The sequence below is a fragment of the Thunnus maccoyii genome, chromosome 19, assembly GCF_910596095.1.
Source record: "Thunnus maccoyii chromosome 19, fThuMac1.1, whole genome shotgun sequence".
Lineage (NCBI taxonomy): Eukaryota > Metazoa > Chordata > Actinopteri > Scombriformes > Scombridae > Thunnus > Thunnus maccoyii.
The window spans coordinates 6,617,201-6,631,439 of NC_056551.1; the positions used below are offsets into that span (position 1 = coordinate 6,617,201).

General features: G+C 39.6%; 1 protein-coding gene across 3 annotated transcripts in view; it reads right to left on the reverse strand.

The window, feature by feature from the left end:
• The window catches only part of grin1a (glutamate receptor, ionotropic, N-methyl D-aspartate 1a), a 34,641-nt gene extending 20,402 nt beyond the window's left edge, over window positions 1–14,239 (reverse strand). The window contains exons 1-7 of one of the 3 annotated variants that reach the window (XM_042395319.1): window positions 13,769–14,239; window positions 10,804–10,938; window positions 10,086–10,262; window positions 3,427–3,489; window positions 2,568–2,665; window positions 1,669–1,790; window positions 489–663 (exon numbers count right to left, since the gene is read on the reverse strand). In XM_042395319.1, coding sequence (XP_042251253.1) covers window positions 489–663; window positions 1,669–1,790; window positions 2,568–2,665; window positions 3,427–3,489; window positions 10,086–10,262; window positions 10,804–10,938; window positions 13,769–14,017 — 1,019 coding nt within the window. In that variant the 5' untranslated portion in view covers window positions 14,018–14,239. The remainder of the gene's footprint in view (window positions 1–488; window positions 664–1,668; window positions 1,791–2,567; window positions 2,666–3,426; window positions 3,490–10,085; window positions 10,263–10,803; window positions 10,939–13,768) is intronic. The other 2 variants (XM_042395321.1, XM_042395320.1) reach the window with 2 other exon arrangements.

The following is a 14,239-nucleotide window of genomic DNA, read 5'->3' on the forward strand; positions in this document are numbered from 1 at the left end:
GTGCATGTGGTAAACTGACTGCATCGACACAGTTTTTGTTGAAAGTTTTATGAACACAACAGAGCTGTGTTTGTCGAGCGAGGATGATATGGGCTATTGTTGTCACCACATCTGTTTGGAAGCACTGCATTTATTTTATGTTATGCTGAGAAACCGCTCTAAGTGGGTCAGTCAAAACTCAGTTGTTTCATTTGGAAATGAGGTTCCTACACATCCTGGGAAACCTGATAAACTGTCATTCTATAAGGCAGTTTTCCAGACATGTAAAAATCCTGGAAATGACCAAAAAAGTATCAGGAACTCAACCAGAGTGAGAGAATCAGGAACTGAGCAAACTTTACAAAATTAAAATCAGTTCTTCCTCAATTGAGAAATCTGGATTTGACACATCTGGCTAAATTAAGTCAGACTTATAGATTCCTTTAGCCACCTTTGTCATCTATATCTTAATATCTAATAGAACTGAAGCATTGCAAATCCAAGCTTACCGTTTGAAGAGGGGTCCTGTTTTCCAGATGTTGGTGTTGCCTACACATCCTCTTGGGGGTTCTGTGATATTCTCCTTCTCAAAGAGCTCCTGGATGGACTGAGCCACCACAGCCACTGCATCATTGATATGGGCCGACTCATTCTTCCCGTTGATGAGCTGGAGGCCGATCAGACCTGAGACCAGGCCGACAACAAAGATAATCACTGACCTGAGCCATCTAAAGTTTCTCAGGATCCTTTTGCAATGCACAAAGTGGAAAAAAACTTATAGGGCTTCCACTTTAGACATCCTGAATAAAGGTCAGACATCAGCTGCATGATCCATCTTCATTGCCTGTTAATCTCAGGGACGATAACTCAGAAAATATCCACAAAGTGTCATTTATGAGACAAGGCAACAGAAATAAATGGATCATTTTTATGCCACTGATGACCTTTTCACAGCATGTGTAAAGAGTCCCTTGAAGTTGGATTTTTTTTTTCCCCGACCCTACCAGCTAAGGTTTGGGGAATCAGCACAGGCAAAGCATTATTCGTGTTAGGACCAAACAAAAATGCAATCAGACCTAAATTTAAACCGAGCAACAATCCAACTTCAGCTAAGTTTTCTGATTGCAACCAGGTCCGTCAGTCTTGCAGACTCCTGGAAGAAGCCGCAGTGGAGGTGAAGGAGACTGGACATGGACAGGACAACAAACTCTCTGCAGGGGTTGGTTGTGTTAGAGTGCCTGGGGGGGAAGACGCTCGACTTTTGTGACCACAAAACGATAAAACATTGTGAAAGACTTGTGCGGAAATCCAGTAACAGAGACAAGAAAGGCTGTTGTAGCTTACCATTCTATCAGTTATCTGTTGCAAAACTCTCCCTTCATGATTCATTAGAAACCAGGGTATTAATATGACAAAGTAGACAATGAATTTACCGTTGGATAATCCGGGACATACACATATACGCTAAAAACTGAGTGTAGCTTCTGCATACAACACATTTAAACCTTTAAACACACAATGCTTAAACGTTTAAATGCTCAACACACAACAAGCAGTTACAGTTAATCATGTAATGCATCCATGGTTAAACGGTTAATCTCTCTAATCCTGTGTGTGTTATGATCGGCCTGTGAGTAGAGCCGGGGTTAACTCGCGTATTTCCCACTGATCTCTTCTGGATAAACGTACCGTCTGGCGCCTCGCTCAGGGCTTTACCCGACATCTCCCGCTCGCCCACCAGCCACACGTAGCCTGAGCCCGTCATGTTGAGGAAGCGGGCAGCCTTGTACACTGCAGCAGCGTCTTCCTCACTGGAATGTTGAAAATAGACAAAAGATTATTTTTCACATCAGAACATGCTGAATGTAAGTGTGAGGAAGACATTTTGTGATCATTTTTAGTCATTGAGGGCTTAAGGTTGAGTCTTACTGTCATTATACAATACAGGATTGCACAATAAAATGCAGTTGTAGCCCCCTACATGCTACACACACAGGAAATGTATAAAAAGACACAGGTAATAAATTAGAGTAGAATAAAATAGAACAAGGTAGAATAAGAAAAATACTTCAATAACAGTGGCACTGTAGGAAGGAGGAAAAATAATTTTTATATACTATATACACATATGTGTGTGTGTGTGTGTATACATAAAAAAATATACACACATATATGCACATGTACAATGTGTACATATGTACAATATCACTGTAATTGAGTTTGGGGCATGCTTGCAACATTTTATTACTACCAGTACTTTCGATTACACGAAAGATGTGAAATGTCTTCTTTTTTTGTGTATTGGGTCCTAAATGTCTGCTTGATTTTTAATTAGCTTTCAAGTTTGACAAATTTTGTAAAATTCAGCCTGAATTTAGAGTCACCCTACAACTGAACATAAAGTACAACAGCTAGATCCAGCAGAAGGTGGTTTATGTTGAATGTCACCTCTATAATAAAAATGATCTTGTTTGTATTTTTTTACCCAGCTCAATCTTGTGTACATTTCTCAGCATCTGATAACATTGCTGACACTAACTCTCAGAAGTTGGGTGACATTTATGTGCAATTTTAGATAAAAATCTCACCTGGCGGACAGGATGATGACTCGGGCCTCCAGCTCTTTCGCCTCCAGTAGCAGGGCAGTTAAGTTAGTCTCCTGGCTGAACTGGAGGACTTTCTCTGCCTGTGATCGGGGCATAAGAAAGGTCAAGCCAGCTACTTTTCCCTACCGTAGACACCATGCTGCCTCTTTACCTGCTTGGTTCGAGCTTGGCCGATTTTATTTGAAAACGGGAGACAGAGATAAAAAGGAAAGCGATCCAGGGGAACCGGCTGAACTAAAAAAAAAAAAAAAAAGCTTGAAGGGAAAAAAAACTTTTGCATTTGTTCGCATGCAAACTGAGGGTTATCAAGGCTCCAAAGAAGGACGTGCATGTGTTAGGTAGGGGGAAGAAGAAGGTCAATGCAACCAGTAACTAAAAACGGGTGAAGGGGGGTGAGGGGGACGTTTTCCCCCAACAAAAAAACTGCTGAAAACTAGGGAGGTGCTACAGAACAGGAGGAAGTAGCATCTGGGAAACGGTTTTGTCCCACACTACCGGTTCTCCACAAAGGAATGGACTTGCAAACTCTTTTTGTGTGTGAGTGTGTGTGTTCTGAGTACATGCATTCCTTTATTGAAGGAGAAAATGAAAATGATAAAAGCGGGGCGCTGTTCACTGATTAATTTTTTTTTTTTCTGTAATGACCGAAAATTATAGATTTTTCATAACAAAATCATTCTTTATTTAAATCATAGGGAAATGTCTCAAAGTAAAAATTAAAGAAAACATGTGCTACCAATAGAGGGACATTTCTGGGTCGGCTGGTGACTGGTTTGGGCTGGTTTCTAGTTGCTACGTTTGGAAAGTTGGTGGGCGGCGTGCATTGACCATGCAAATATACCTTAGGTCCTCGCTTGTTGTCATAGGACAGTTGGTCGAGGTTTTCATAGTTCCTTTTTTTATTCTGATGAGTAATGTGCACAGAGAAAATATGCAGACACAGAAAAATATTATAAACAGTTGAAAATGGAGGGCAGTAAAGCATTCCAACAAATCTCCACTTTTCTGCTTCAAATTGGGATCTTTAACAGAGGGGCTTGCAAAGAACATCAGAGATGATCGCTTAATAATAATGCTGAAATCATGTGTGCTTAATTAAAATAGAAAGTACAAAATAATTATCAGGGTGATTTATTTATTATATTTGATTCATCAGTTATCAATGATGCTGATTCAGATGCATCAATCAACTTTAAGAAATAATTGGATCAAAATGCTCTGGCTCCAGCAATAATCAATACTTACAGCTCATTAACTCTACCATGTTTGGTGTCTTCTTCACCATATTGGAAACTAATATTATACAACTGGATACTGGAAACTTAAGAAAAGAACATGGCCGTCAAAGAGAGCAGATTTTCAACACTCTACAAACACACCAATGAGTCCAAATAGACCGTCCTCACAAGAAAAATTACAGTATAGGTCTAAAATTCAGGCCGCATTAATACGGTTGCTAGATGGCATAAACATAACTATAAGTTGTTTTTTGATGGCTGAATTTTAGACCTATACTGTCACTTAATTATATGACAATACAGGATGTGTTGAGTCCAAAGCATGACCACATTTTGCCTTCCTAAAATATTTGCAGTACTCAATAAAAGGTGTGAAGTGTGTAAACTTGCAAAACTGAAAGAGGAAACTGCTCATCTATCCAACCATCTGCTGAGGTGACAATATTTTCACCAGCTCAGACATGCCAACTTCAGAGGCTGCTGCTAGTTATCCTTAATATTATTAACTAGTGTGACCACATACTTGAAACAACATATCAAAAGCTAAATAGCTTCATTTACATGGAGCATTTTTATTAAACAGTTATAAAGTTTGGCTAATATAGGTGGTCTTATTTAATTGTGATTTACAAAATCAAATTTAACCAAATGAGACAGGGAAAAGCAGTAATCAGTAATCTAAACCTTAAATCACAAACACAAGTAAAAGATTCACACTGGTCATTTATCCCACAATTTAATTCCAGCAAATAATCAAAAGCTGTGTCCCGGTTTCATACGACACACTAATTCTGGACAGGCATTGATTATGTAATGTGTTCACCACGGAAAAGTGTCAAAATTAAGTATACTATTCATATTAAAAACACTGAATTTTTGAGTGTGCTTTTGATTTACACACAATTAGTAGATGCACTCGAGGCTCAACCTCACGGCTGCAAATAATTTAAATTAATTGTGAATGTTTGTCAGACAGCTTCAGAAAGATCTAAGAAAATAAATCAAATAAAAAGCAAGTATTAAATCTGTAGAAAATGCTGCTTTCTCTCTGTGATGTTTAATTTGCTTTCCAAAGTAGCTGTTTGATTTTTTCCTGTTGGTATAAAACAGTAAATTGATATGTTGTATAATACCTGATAAAACAATATACTATCAAGATTCTATATAGTAAATACTGTATACATTTAGTATGTTGTATGGAATTGGGAGACAGCACAAGATACTGATTTTCAGTAGCGGCTGAGCAGGTTAATCGTAAGTCAGACTCTTCAGACTATCGGACCTGAGGTGTCACCATTTTGAATTTCAGTCCGGTCCTGTGTCTGTGAGAAGAGACACTCGGGAGTCCTGCCTGAGACAGGAAGCCATTTTGCTGGAATATACAGCATCTTTCTGCTTCACGGGGTTTCTTGCACAGCTGCCTGGCTTCACAGCTCACACCTCAGTGCACTATGGGTCTGCTGCCCTCCCCTCACAAAGTCAGTGCCGATCAGCACAATATTCATGCTGACAAGCAAATTCACAACAATGCAGACCAGAAACACTTCCAATCACATCAACTGAAAGCCTTCGAGGCCTGTTATACAAGCTGAGGCTGTCGTGTTTTTTGTGTTAGTCATGTTAGTTTGAGTAATTGTGACTTTACATGTTGAGAGGTAAATGTTAAGTCGTCATACTTATGACAAAAAATATTTTTTCCAATGTCAACACATTTTCTTTGAAAAAATTGTAGTGAGGTTATGAATAATTCCTCCTATTCCACTTCTGCATTTTATTAAGAATATATTCTGAGATCATGAGATATTGTAAAAGATGGAGGAACAATATCACAATCGTATAAAACTACAATTGAAACAAGTGAAATAAGCAAGAGTATATATTTTCCTTTTTTTTGGGAAAACTAAAATATTAAGACAGATTTTAATTACAGTCCAGTTCAGTCATGCAAAACTATGAAGAGTCAGTATTAAATACCAAGTAACTACCATCAGAATTTTAACAGAAATGCGTCATTATATGTCCTCAGTCTCCATGAGCAACAAGAAAAAAAAACTGTGTTCATCTTTTTTCTTCCAAGAGTTTTTCTCAGTGCTCTATTTTTGTATCCTCAGTCAGGCATTAATATTTCATGTTGTGTTGGTCACATTTGCTCTCTGACTAAGTCCACTGTGTCCAGAGCCTCTTAGCTGGTGGTGACAGTGATCCTCCTGTGACTGTGCGACCTCGGTAACAACTTGCCATGAAGCTAAAAATACTATGTAAATTTACTGCATCTATGTAACACAGCCGGGTGATTAGCAGGAATAACACATCTCTCTTTTAAGTAGAGCATAATGTGACGTAGCTGGAATCTGCTACATCCAAACTAACATCATCTAAGAGAGTCAAAGCTGTTGCTGCATTAACTGTTTAGGTTTTTAGCTGACGCCATGACCCAAACATACAATGAAAGAGCTGGGAAAGGTTTCATTATCCTGCTGGTGTCGTGACACACATTGGATTTCAGGGCTGAGGCGAAGATGAGTTAAGTAGATGTTCAGGGCTGCTGAACAACCAGGGGGCGTCCAAAAAATCAGTAGTGTAAACAAATTTTCTTTTTATCTTGTCTTAAAATTTAAAGTCTCACCTCCTGATTTTGTTATAGTGCAGCAAATCAACAAACATCCTCACAGCTGGAAACATTTTGGCAATGGAACACCAAATTTTGATATTTGGTGACCCTTTATGAAAATTAGGGAGTACATTTTAATGTTAGTATATCCTTTGCTTTTTTAATGTTCTTTTTATATTCAATTTCCATATGAATTTATGCTGTAGCAATCAAGTAATATTTAATAGATAAGGCTGGCATTATTCTATATTTTTCTTAATATGAAAAAAATGCCATGTAAAGACCAAAACCAACTATCTGTTTGGCGATCTCTCTTTCCTGCCCTGTATGTAGCCCTCAGCCCCAAGCCCAGTCTTTCCCCCTGAAGATGTAAATGGCTTACATTCCTTCTATTCTTAGTGGAAATGCAATATTTTAAGACGATATTAAAATGCATTTTGATAACATTTCTAGTTAGAAATGTGCATTTTACTTTTATAGTCTTTGTTCAGTTAATGTATATGATGTTTAGTTTGTTAATTATTACTGAGATTCTGTCAGGTCTCACCAGAAAAATGTTGGAATGTACAGTCCCCTAGAGTTTTTCAATGAACCTGAATTATTTATTATTACACAGTTTGTTACATCCATGGGGGGGAGTTACCGAAAGATCCTTAATCCCTCTTTGAAGGGTTGTTTAACTCCTGCTGACAACTTACACTACTGTTGTAGATTGTTATATTTATTGATATATATATACACACACACACACATATATATATATATATATATATATATATGTATACACTTTTTTTTTTAGTGAAGATCCATTTTTTAATTACAACCCTACTCTGGAAACCACAAGAACTACAAGTGTGCTGGCTGATTTGTACGCTTCGTAACAAGTTCTATGTCACATCTCTAATGGGAATTGTAGTTTTTAAATACATTGATATATTCCCCATAATTAGAAGCTGGCAGTATTAAACTGCGGGTACCCTAGGGGGTTTTAGGGGATGGGAAACACATTGGTGTTATTAGATTTACAAATCTAATCATTAAATGGGTGAAAATGGCTCTTTTCCATATCTGACAGTGCCCTCAGTTTGTGCATAACAGTGACCACACCCACATGACAGCTGAGGTAAAGAGCTTTCTATAACAGCTGGTCCTATGTCTGTAGCCCCTCCTGTTGCTGAATGACAAGCCTTCAAACATGCACTGGGTTCAAGGTTCAGAGGTCAATATTTCAAAACCGGAGTCATGTATCAGCTTCAGACTGACATGATGTTACTCTCCAGGTTGAGACTTTTCCATGATGAAATGCAAGATCCCTGTCTTCATCCCGTCTATATGGCCATGGTACAAGACTTGATACAATTTAGTGCAAAGGCAAGTTAAGGTTAAGGAAGGGCAATGTGTTGTGGGCGGACTTGGCGTGTTCAACTCCTGTTTTGGGTTGTCTGATGTCAGTGGGCTTCATTCCACTTCAAATTACTGCCTGTTGGCTGCGAACACAACTATCTGAATCCAAATGTCACTATCTCTGTTGTGTGTGAAGGGAGGGACTCCTTGAACACACACAAAATCTCAGTTACATAAAATAACACAAATAACATAACAGCCCAGATAACTCCACAACGCAAAGACAATGATTCAAACAACATGCAACTATGTGGTTTCAGCGATAGCAACATCCATAGTAACCACCATAGCAACAATAGAAAACTTTGCATTCCAACAATATTTTGGCAAGAACTGAAAGAATCTCCATAATAACTAACAAACTAAACATCATATACATTCACTGAACGATTATGAATGATTATAAAAGTAAAATGCACATTTCTCGCTTGAAATGTTATCAAAATGCATTTTAATGTAGAAACTATCTTAAAATATTGCATTTTCCACTGAGAATAAAAGGATTGTCAGCCTTTTTTTTCACAGAAAGAAACTTGACAGTCATGTGATGTAGACGCAGGCCAATAGAAAAGAATATGCCAAAAAAACATAGACATCTCTCAATTTTAGAGCAGCTATTATGAAAGTGAAATAGTGCATTTGTTGGGGACTGTTTTCAGCTGCGGATTAATACACATTTGGTGCACTGGTGAGTATTTACGGCAGCAGGACGGTGTGTTTGGGAAATACACTACATTGCTTGTTTTCATGGCAATGAAGGAACATGTTAGCCAGTGTAGCCTCTTAATGTTTTTTTAATAGTTTTAGTTTTAACAGTGGAGCTCAATAATATGTATCAGACTTTTGATACACAGATAATACTTGTTAGTAGGATCAATTCATTGTTGGTGTTATCATGGGATTTAAAGATAATAAGAAATATATATAATATCACCAGCCTTATCCTTTGAGTTTTACCAGGTTTTCAATTTAATTTTTGCTGCACACATTTTGGGAGATTTTAATAAATCCTTCTCAGGGGCCCAGAATTGCTCCAGCTGGCCCTGCAGTCATAATTAAATATACGCAGGATTACAGCTTCATAGGAGAGAGAGTTGCAGCAACTTCTCTCAGCATTATGAGATTCAATGGGAATCACAGATGGGTTCATTTTGAGATCCAAACTCAGATTATACAAACATAAAAGGACTTCCTGGATTCTCATCAAAGGCTTTTAATACACAAATTTCTCTTCTCTTGTGCAGGATGTGAGTCACTGCTTAATGATTTTGAACGTCAGTAGCATCATTTAAACTGCACGGATGCGGATGCAAATGTTTCCAATTGGTTGTTGTTAATCAATACGGTCACTTAATTTAAGCAGCTTTCACTTTAACTGTCGGTGCCTTCCGTGAATTACTCTCGGGTGTGTGTCATATTCACTGTCTCTTCAGCGTTTGATTTAATTAAACCTCTGAATCAGAACTCATTTCACTCTGCCACACAATTACAGCAAAAGTCCTCAGAGAGGGACAAGCATCATAGAGTATAAAGAAAAAATATATCCCAAGGTAATTTCATCTTATTAAATGGATGAAATAGATGGCAGTTGTTTTTTTCCCCTCTCGCTTGCTCTCCGTTCCTAAAGGGCAGGCATCGTCGCAGTCTCAAGTCTGTTTTGGCTCATAGAGAATCAGCATTTCACTGACCCACATACACAGCTCAGAGCTACACTCAGAATGGATGCATCAGCGGTATCTGAAAAGGCGAAAACATCTCCCATATCTTGTGATCATGACCTAGCATGGTGCAATAAACACAAGGACTCTGTGCACAGTAATGAAACCGGCCATTCGTCACACGCTGAGAGAAGAGAAACACCTGTCTTCCACCTTGGCCCCCGATAAACTCTTCAACACTTCAGTCTGTGATGGTTTGCAAAGCCCCACGTTAAAGTCCGCTATTTGGCTCCCATTGTGGATAGACACAGGATAATTTGGACTATGGCGAAAAGCAACGTGAAGATGAGCAAATAAACATACAAACTTTTGTCAGATTAGACCACATTAAACGCTGTTGATGTCTCTAGGAATGTTAGCCAATGTTTACACAATGGTGAGAAAGAGATGTGGCCACATAACAGAAAGGAAAACAGTTACATACATAGAAGACCTTTGAGGTTTAAAAAACAGAGGCCTTACAACACACACGCGCGTGCTCACGCTCACACACTCTGGGGGAGGGCCCCTGGGAGCAGAAGCGTCTCACCTTTGTTTCTCTCTCCTCCAAGAGGGTCTCGAGCCTCTTTTGAGCAGCCCGCCCCTCGTGGTCGTCGCTCACTATCAGGATGATGTGGTTCCAGTTGAACTCGCGCATCAGGTCGAACCACACGTGCGCCTGGTGGGAGTAGGGAGGGACTGTCCGCAGAAAGGACAGGTGGATACTCTGAGGAGCATGAGGCACGGAATAGAGATGTTTTACACAACGCCTTATATTTTTAATGAATGACTCATAACTCATAACATTTGGAAAATAAGTGGACAAAAAAAATGACACAAGGCAATATTCTGTTTGTTTTAGGTGGTAAAGAAATACCAAACCAAATAACTACTGGACAAACATCTGGATTTAATACCTCTGATTTCCCATAATTTACAAGATTAGGCAGTATGTCACTTAATCGACTTTAAATTAAGATATTAAAGTCCTTGGAGTTTTATTTATGTGATTGCTTTAGAGTTTCATTTTAATGGTTTTTGCTTCATAAAAACATTACTTAGGTCACAGACATTATTAATGATGTTCTTTCAATTTTCAGCTGGAAACCCATTTAATCACAGCTCCCTAATGGACAGTGATGGGACGTTTAATCTAAGAAGCTTTTGAAGCCTCCCCAGGGGAGCTCCTTACTCCCTCGTTCTCCGCTCACTCTCTTCCTGTTTTCTTCTCTTTATCTCTTTTTACATCTCTCTCATCCATCACTCACCTTGTCTGAGTAGATGGACATGCGGGTGGTGAGACCCACCACGGGGATGCGGTAGAAGCCTGCAGTGTAGGAGACAGGCGTCGGAGTGAGGTGGTCATTGGACTGGGGAGGGTGACTCACCAGGATAGCATAGACCTGCAGAGACACAGAAGAAGGGCACTTTGTCATTTTGACACTAGCATAAAGACACCTCTATTCACACTCTGATAAAGGTGTAAGTCTTAGAGGCGTCCATTTTGGACATGCTGCATTTTTACTATCTTTCTTTTCTTTTTTTATTGAATAGTTTTCTCTTTTTTTGCAGTCAGTAGGGAACAAAACATGACATGTACTGCAAAATTATATAAACATATTTAAATATTCATCACACACAACACACACATGCACATAAGTGTACAGTATCCTTTTCCTGAATCAAATAAACTTAAATTTTTTATAATGCTAGCACTACAACAAAAAGACAAAAAATAAATGAAACCGCCCTGATTCAGTGTATAGTTCTCACTCTGTTAGGTTTGCATACACACACACATACAAAAAACATTTCCTATGCACACTTACAAGTGTGACTTAAGGGTGACTATAAAATTTTCAGCATGATGTAGAAAAAACAGATGTTTCAGTCATCACTGTTAACTGATGAAATCTTGATTGTAAAACTATTTTTGGATGAATCCACTAGTGGGCCCCAAGGCAAAAAGTGAGATGTTTTGATTGATTGATTTGATTTGATCGTGTTCCCCATCTTAACTTGGTTGTAACATGAATAAATGCAAATGTATTTAAGAATATATACTGTCTAAGACTGTCTGTAAGACAGAGCCTCAGGATTAAGTACATATGCAGGAGTCACCTCAAAGCCCTTTCAATTTCAGTTTATAGTTACAGGTAATCAGAGTATCACAAACTAATTGCTACATTGAATCGTGGACCTTTAGGGTCCCTGACCATCTGGGGCTCTGGGGCAGATGGCCATGTTCCCTGGTCGATAATCCAGCCGTGACTGAAACATCTGGTTTTCAGCATCAAGATAAATTAAACATGAGTGTACTTTAATTACATTTAGTCATCTTTTAGTGGGTGCAGCCGCTGCTCTAAAATGTTGTATAACAGGTTAAAAATAACATGTTTGAACTGTGAATAGCTATATAAATTGTAGTCAGGGACAAACTCATGTATAACAGAGAAATAGAAGAGAAAAGAATTCGTCTCCTTTGTTCAAATGTCTTCACTGTGTGGGCTGGTGGACTAATATTAATTTGAGGCCATCTGATTCAGTCTTATCCCCGCATTAAGCAAAAAAAGCTGGCCAACTACTTGAGAAGCAAATAATTTCTGCGTGTCTCTCTTAAAGCCCAGCTTTGACAAATGCCTCAGAGTTGTGGAGGAAGAGGAATAAAGTTGGCATTGCCGTGCAGGCATGAATTATTGGATATGAGCAGTCCGTATGGTTGGGTCAGAAATGAGGTCTATCTTCCAAGGACTGCTCCCAGGCATCTACTCCTCCATCTGCCACGAACTTTCCTTCTCAGTGACTGTTATCGCCTACAAGCTAATCTCATCTGATTAAACCTTCTGTAGACTTTTCTGCCTAAATTAGGTGTGAGGTGTGTCTAATTTACAAAAAGGTGTGTGTGTGTGGAGATCTGGACGATTGTTGTTGTAATGTGAGCAACCTAATGGGTGGATGGCATGTTCATACTTTGAGTGAGCATGTGACAGGAGACTGGATGTGGCAATATTATTGTACAAGCCTGTATCAATTAGACTCATTACACTAAGCACAGGACCAAGGACATGAGAGCAGCACTGAAGCTGTGGGTGTGCATTTTTTTCTTTGAATAAAGCCTAATTATGTGTGTGGGAGAAACGGGAACGAGAGGGAATTCACGCCTCAACATGCTGTGACATAATGTTGGCGCTATTTAAAAGCCATGTTGAGCATTATATGAGAGGATGGATGGTGCATTTCAGTGTGCTTCAGTGTTTTAATAACTCTCAAAGGTGCTCACACTCACCATGCATTACTTATGAAATGTGTTTCATGTGTTAGATATGCAGCACATATGAACATTTATGCTGATAGAAAATTCTTCCCTGGCAAATGTGTCTATTTCTGAAGTGAAACTCATTCTCGCAGACTTCTAAACACAGTTTTTCATGTTACCACACAGACTGCAGCAGAGAAAATGATCCACGCCTGAAGGCCGACATACAGAAACTGTTTGCTCAAACTGTCTGCAGCCGTGTCAGTCTCCTCCTGCCAAAAATTATCATGCAGCACACACACTGACAGCCGAGTCGTTAATTGCAAATGATGTATTGCACATTTTCACTCCTCACTGATTCCTTTGCAGTTCAGTAGATTTGCAGCTGTGTGTCCTGAAATGTACAGTTGCCCTCTCATCCGAGATATGCCTCGAACAAAAGCCTATTTTTGGATGTCTGTAAAACAGATGGGTCTGTGGGGATTTCATTGTTTTAGAATTGTACAATGTGGACTAATTTATGGGTTTATGTGTAAAAGTGTTGAGTGGATGCCAAATTAGATAAATGACAGGCCTGCTTTCTTTTAATCTTTCTGTACATTTGGGAATATTTACATGCTGAGTGGACAGTTGCCCTGCTAGAGTCTGTAGAAAAAATAAAACCATTTAGCCATTCAGAGTTCAAGACTGATGATGTGGTCATGGCAACCAATCATGGCCTTTGAGTGAGAAAAAACATCTGATTATGACATGTAGGAAATGTTTCCTGAAAGCCCCAACTTTGTATGGCAAGGCACAGGAATTTCTAGGCTGCTGTTCCTCCAAAACACCCTGATGCAGAGTCCAACAGCAAAGCATTTTACAGTTAGACGGATGAGTGCATGGATCATATATGCCTGTGAGATATAGGCTATGATTCAGTGATAAATGAAGCAGTTATCTGATGAAGCGCCCATGCAGAGGTGGCGGTAAACTACCTGACTGGAGATGAGGTCCTCGCAGACGGAGAGAGCCATCTGGATGGCGTTAGGTTTATGCGTTACGGAGATGGCGGTCAGCTTGAATTTGTCCCTGCCGTAGACCTGGTTGGCCTGGGTCACGGCATCTTTAAAGACCTGCTCGTATCTCTTCTGGCTCAGGACGGCCCCGATGTTCACGATCTTCGGCTCGCAGCCGGCCCGCGCGCAGGAGCACGAGAAGAGCACCGCCAGCAGAAACAGACGCATCGTGTGGACCACCAAACAGCACAGTGCAGCCCGGTAGCTTTTCTCCCCGGTGGCGGGTCGGCTCGACCAGCTTCTGGACAGCAGCGCGGCTCAGCCAGTTGCTTGCACGACTGCAGACGCGATCCAGGTGGGCGTTGTGAGCGAGGGAGGGAGGCCAAAAAAGGAAGAAGACCGAAAAAAAAATTCGGTGGAATTATGTGCAATGCGGAGGAATGTGCATGA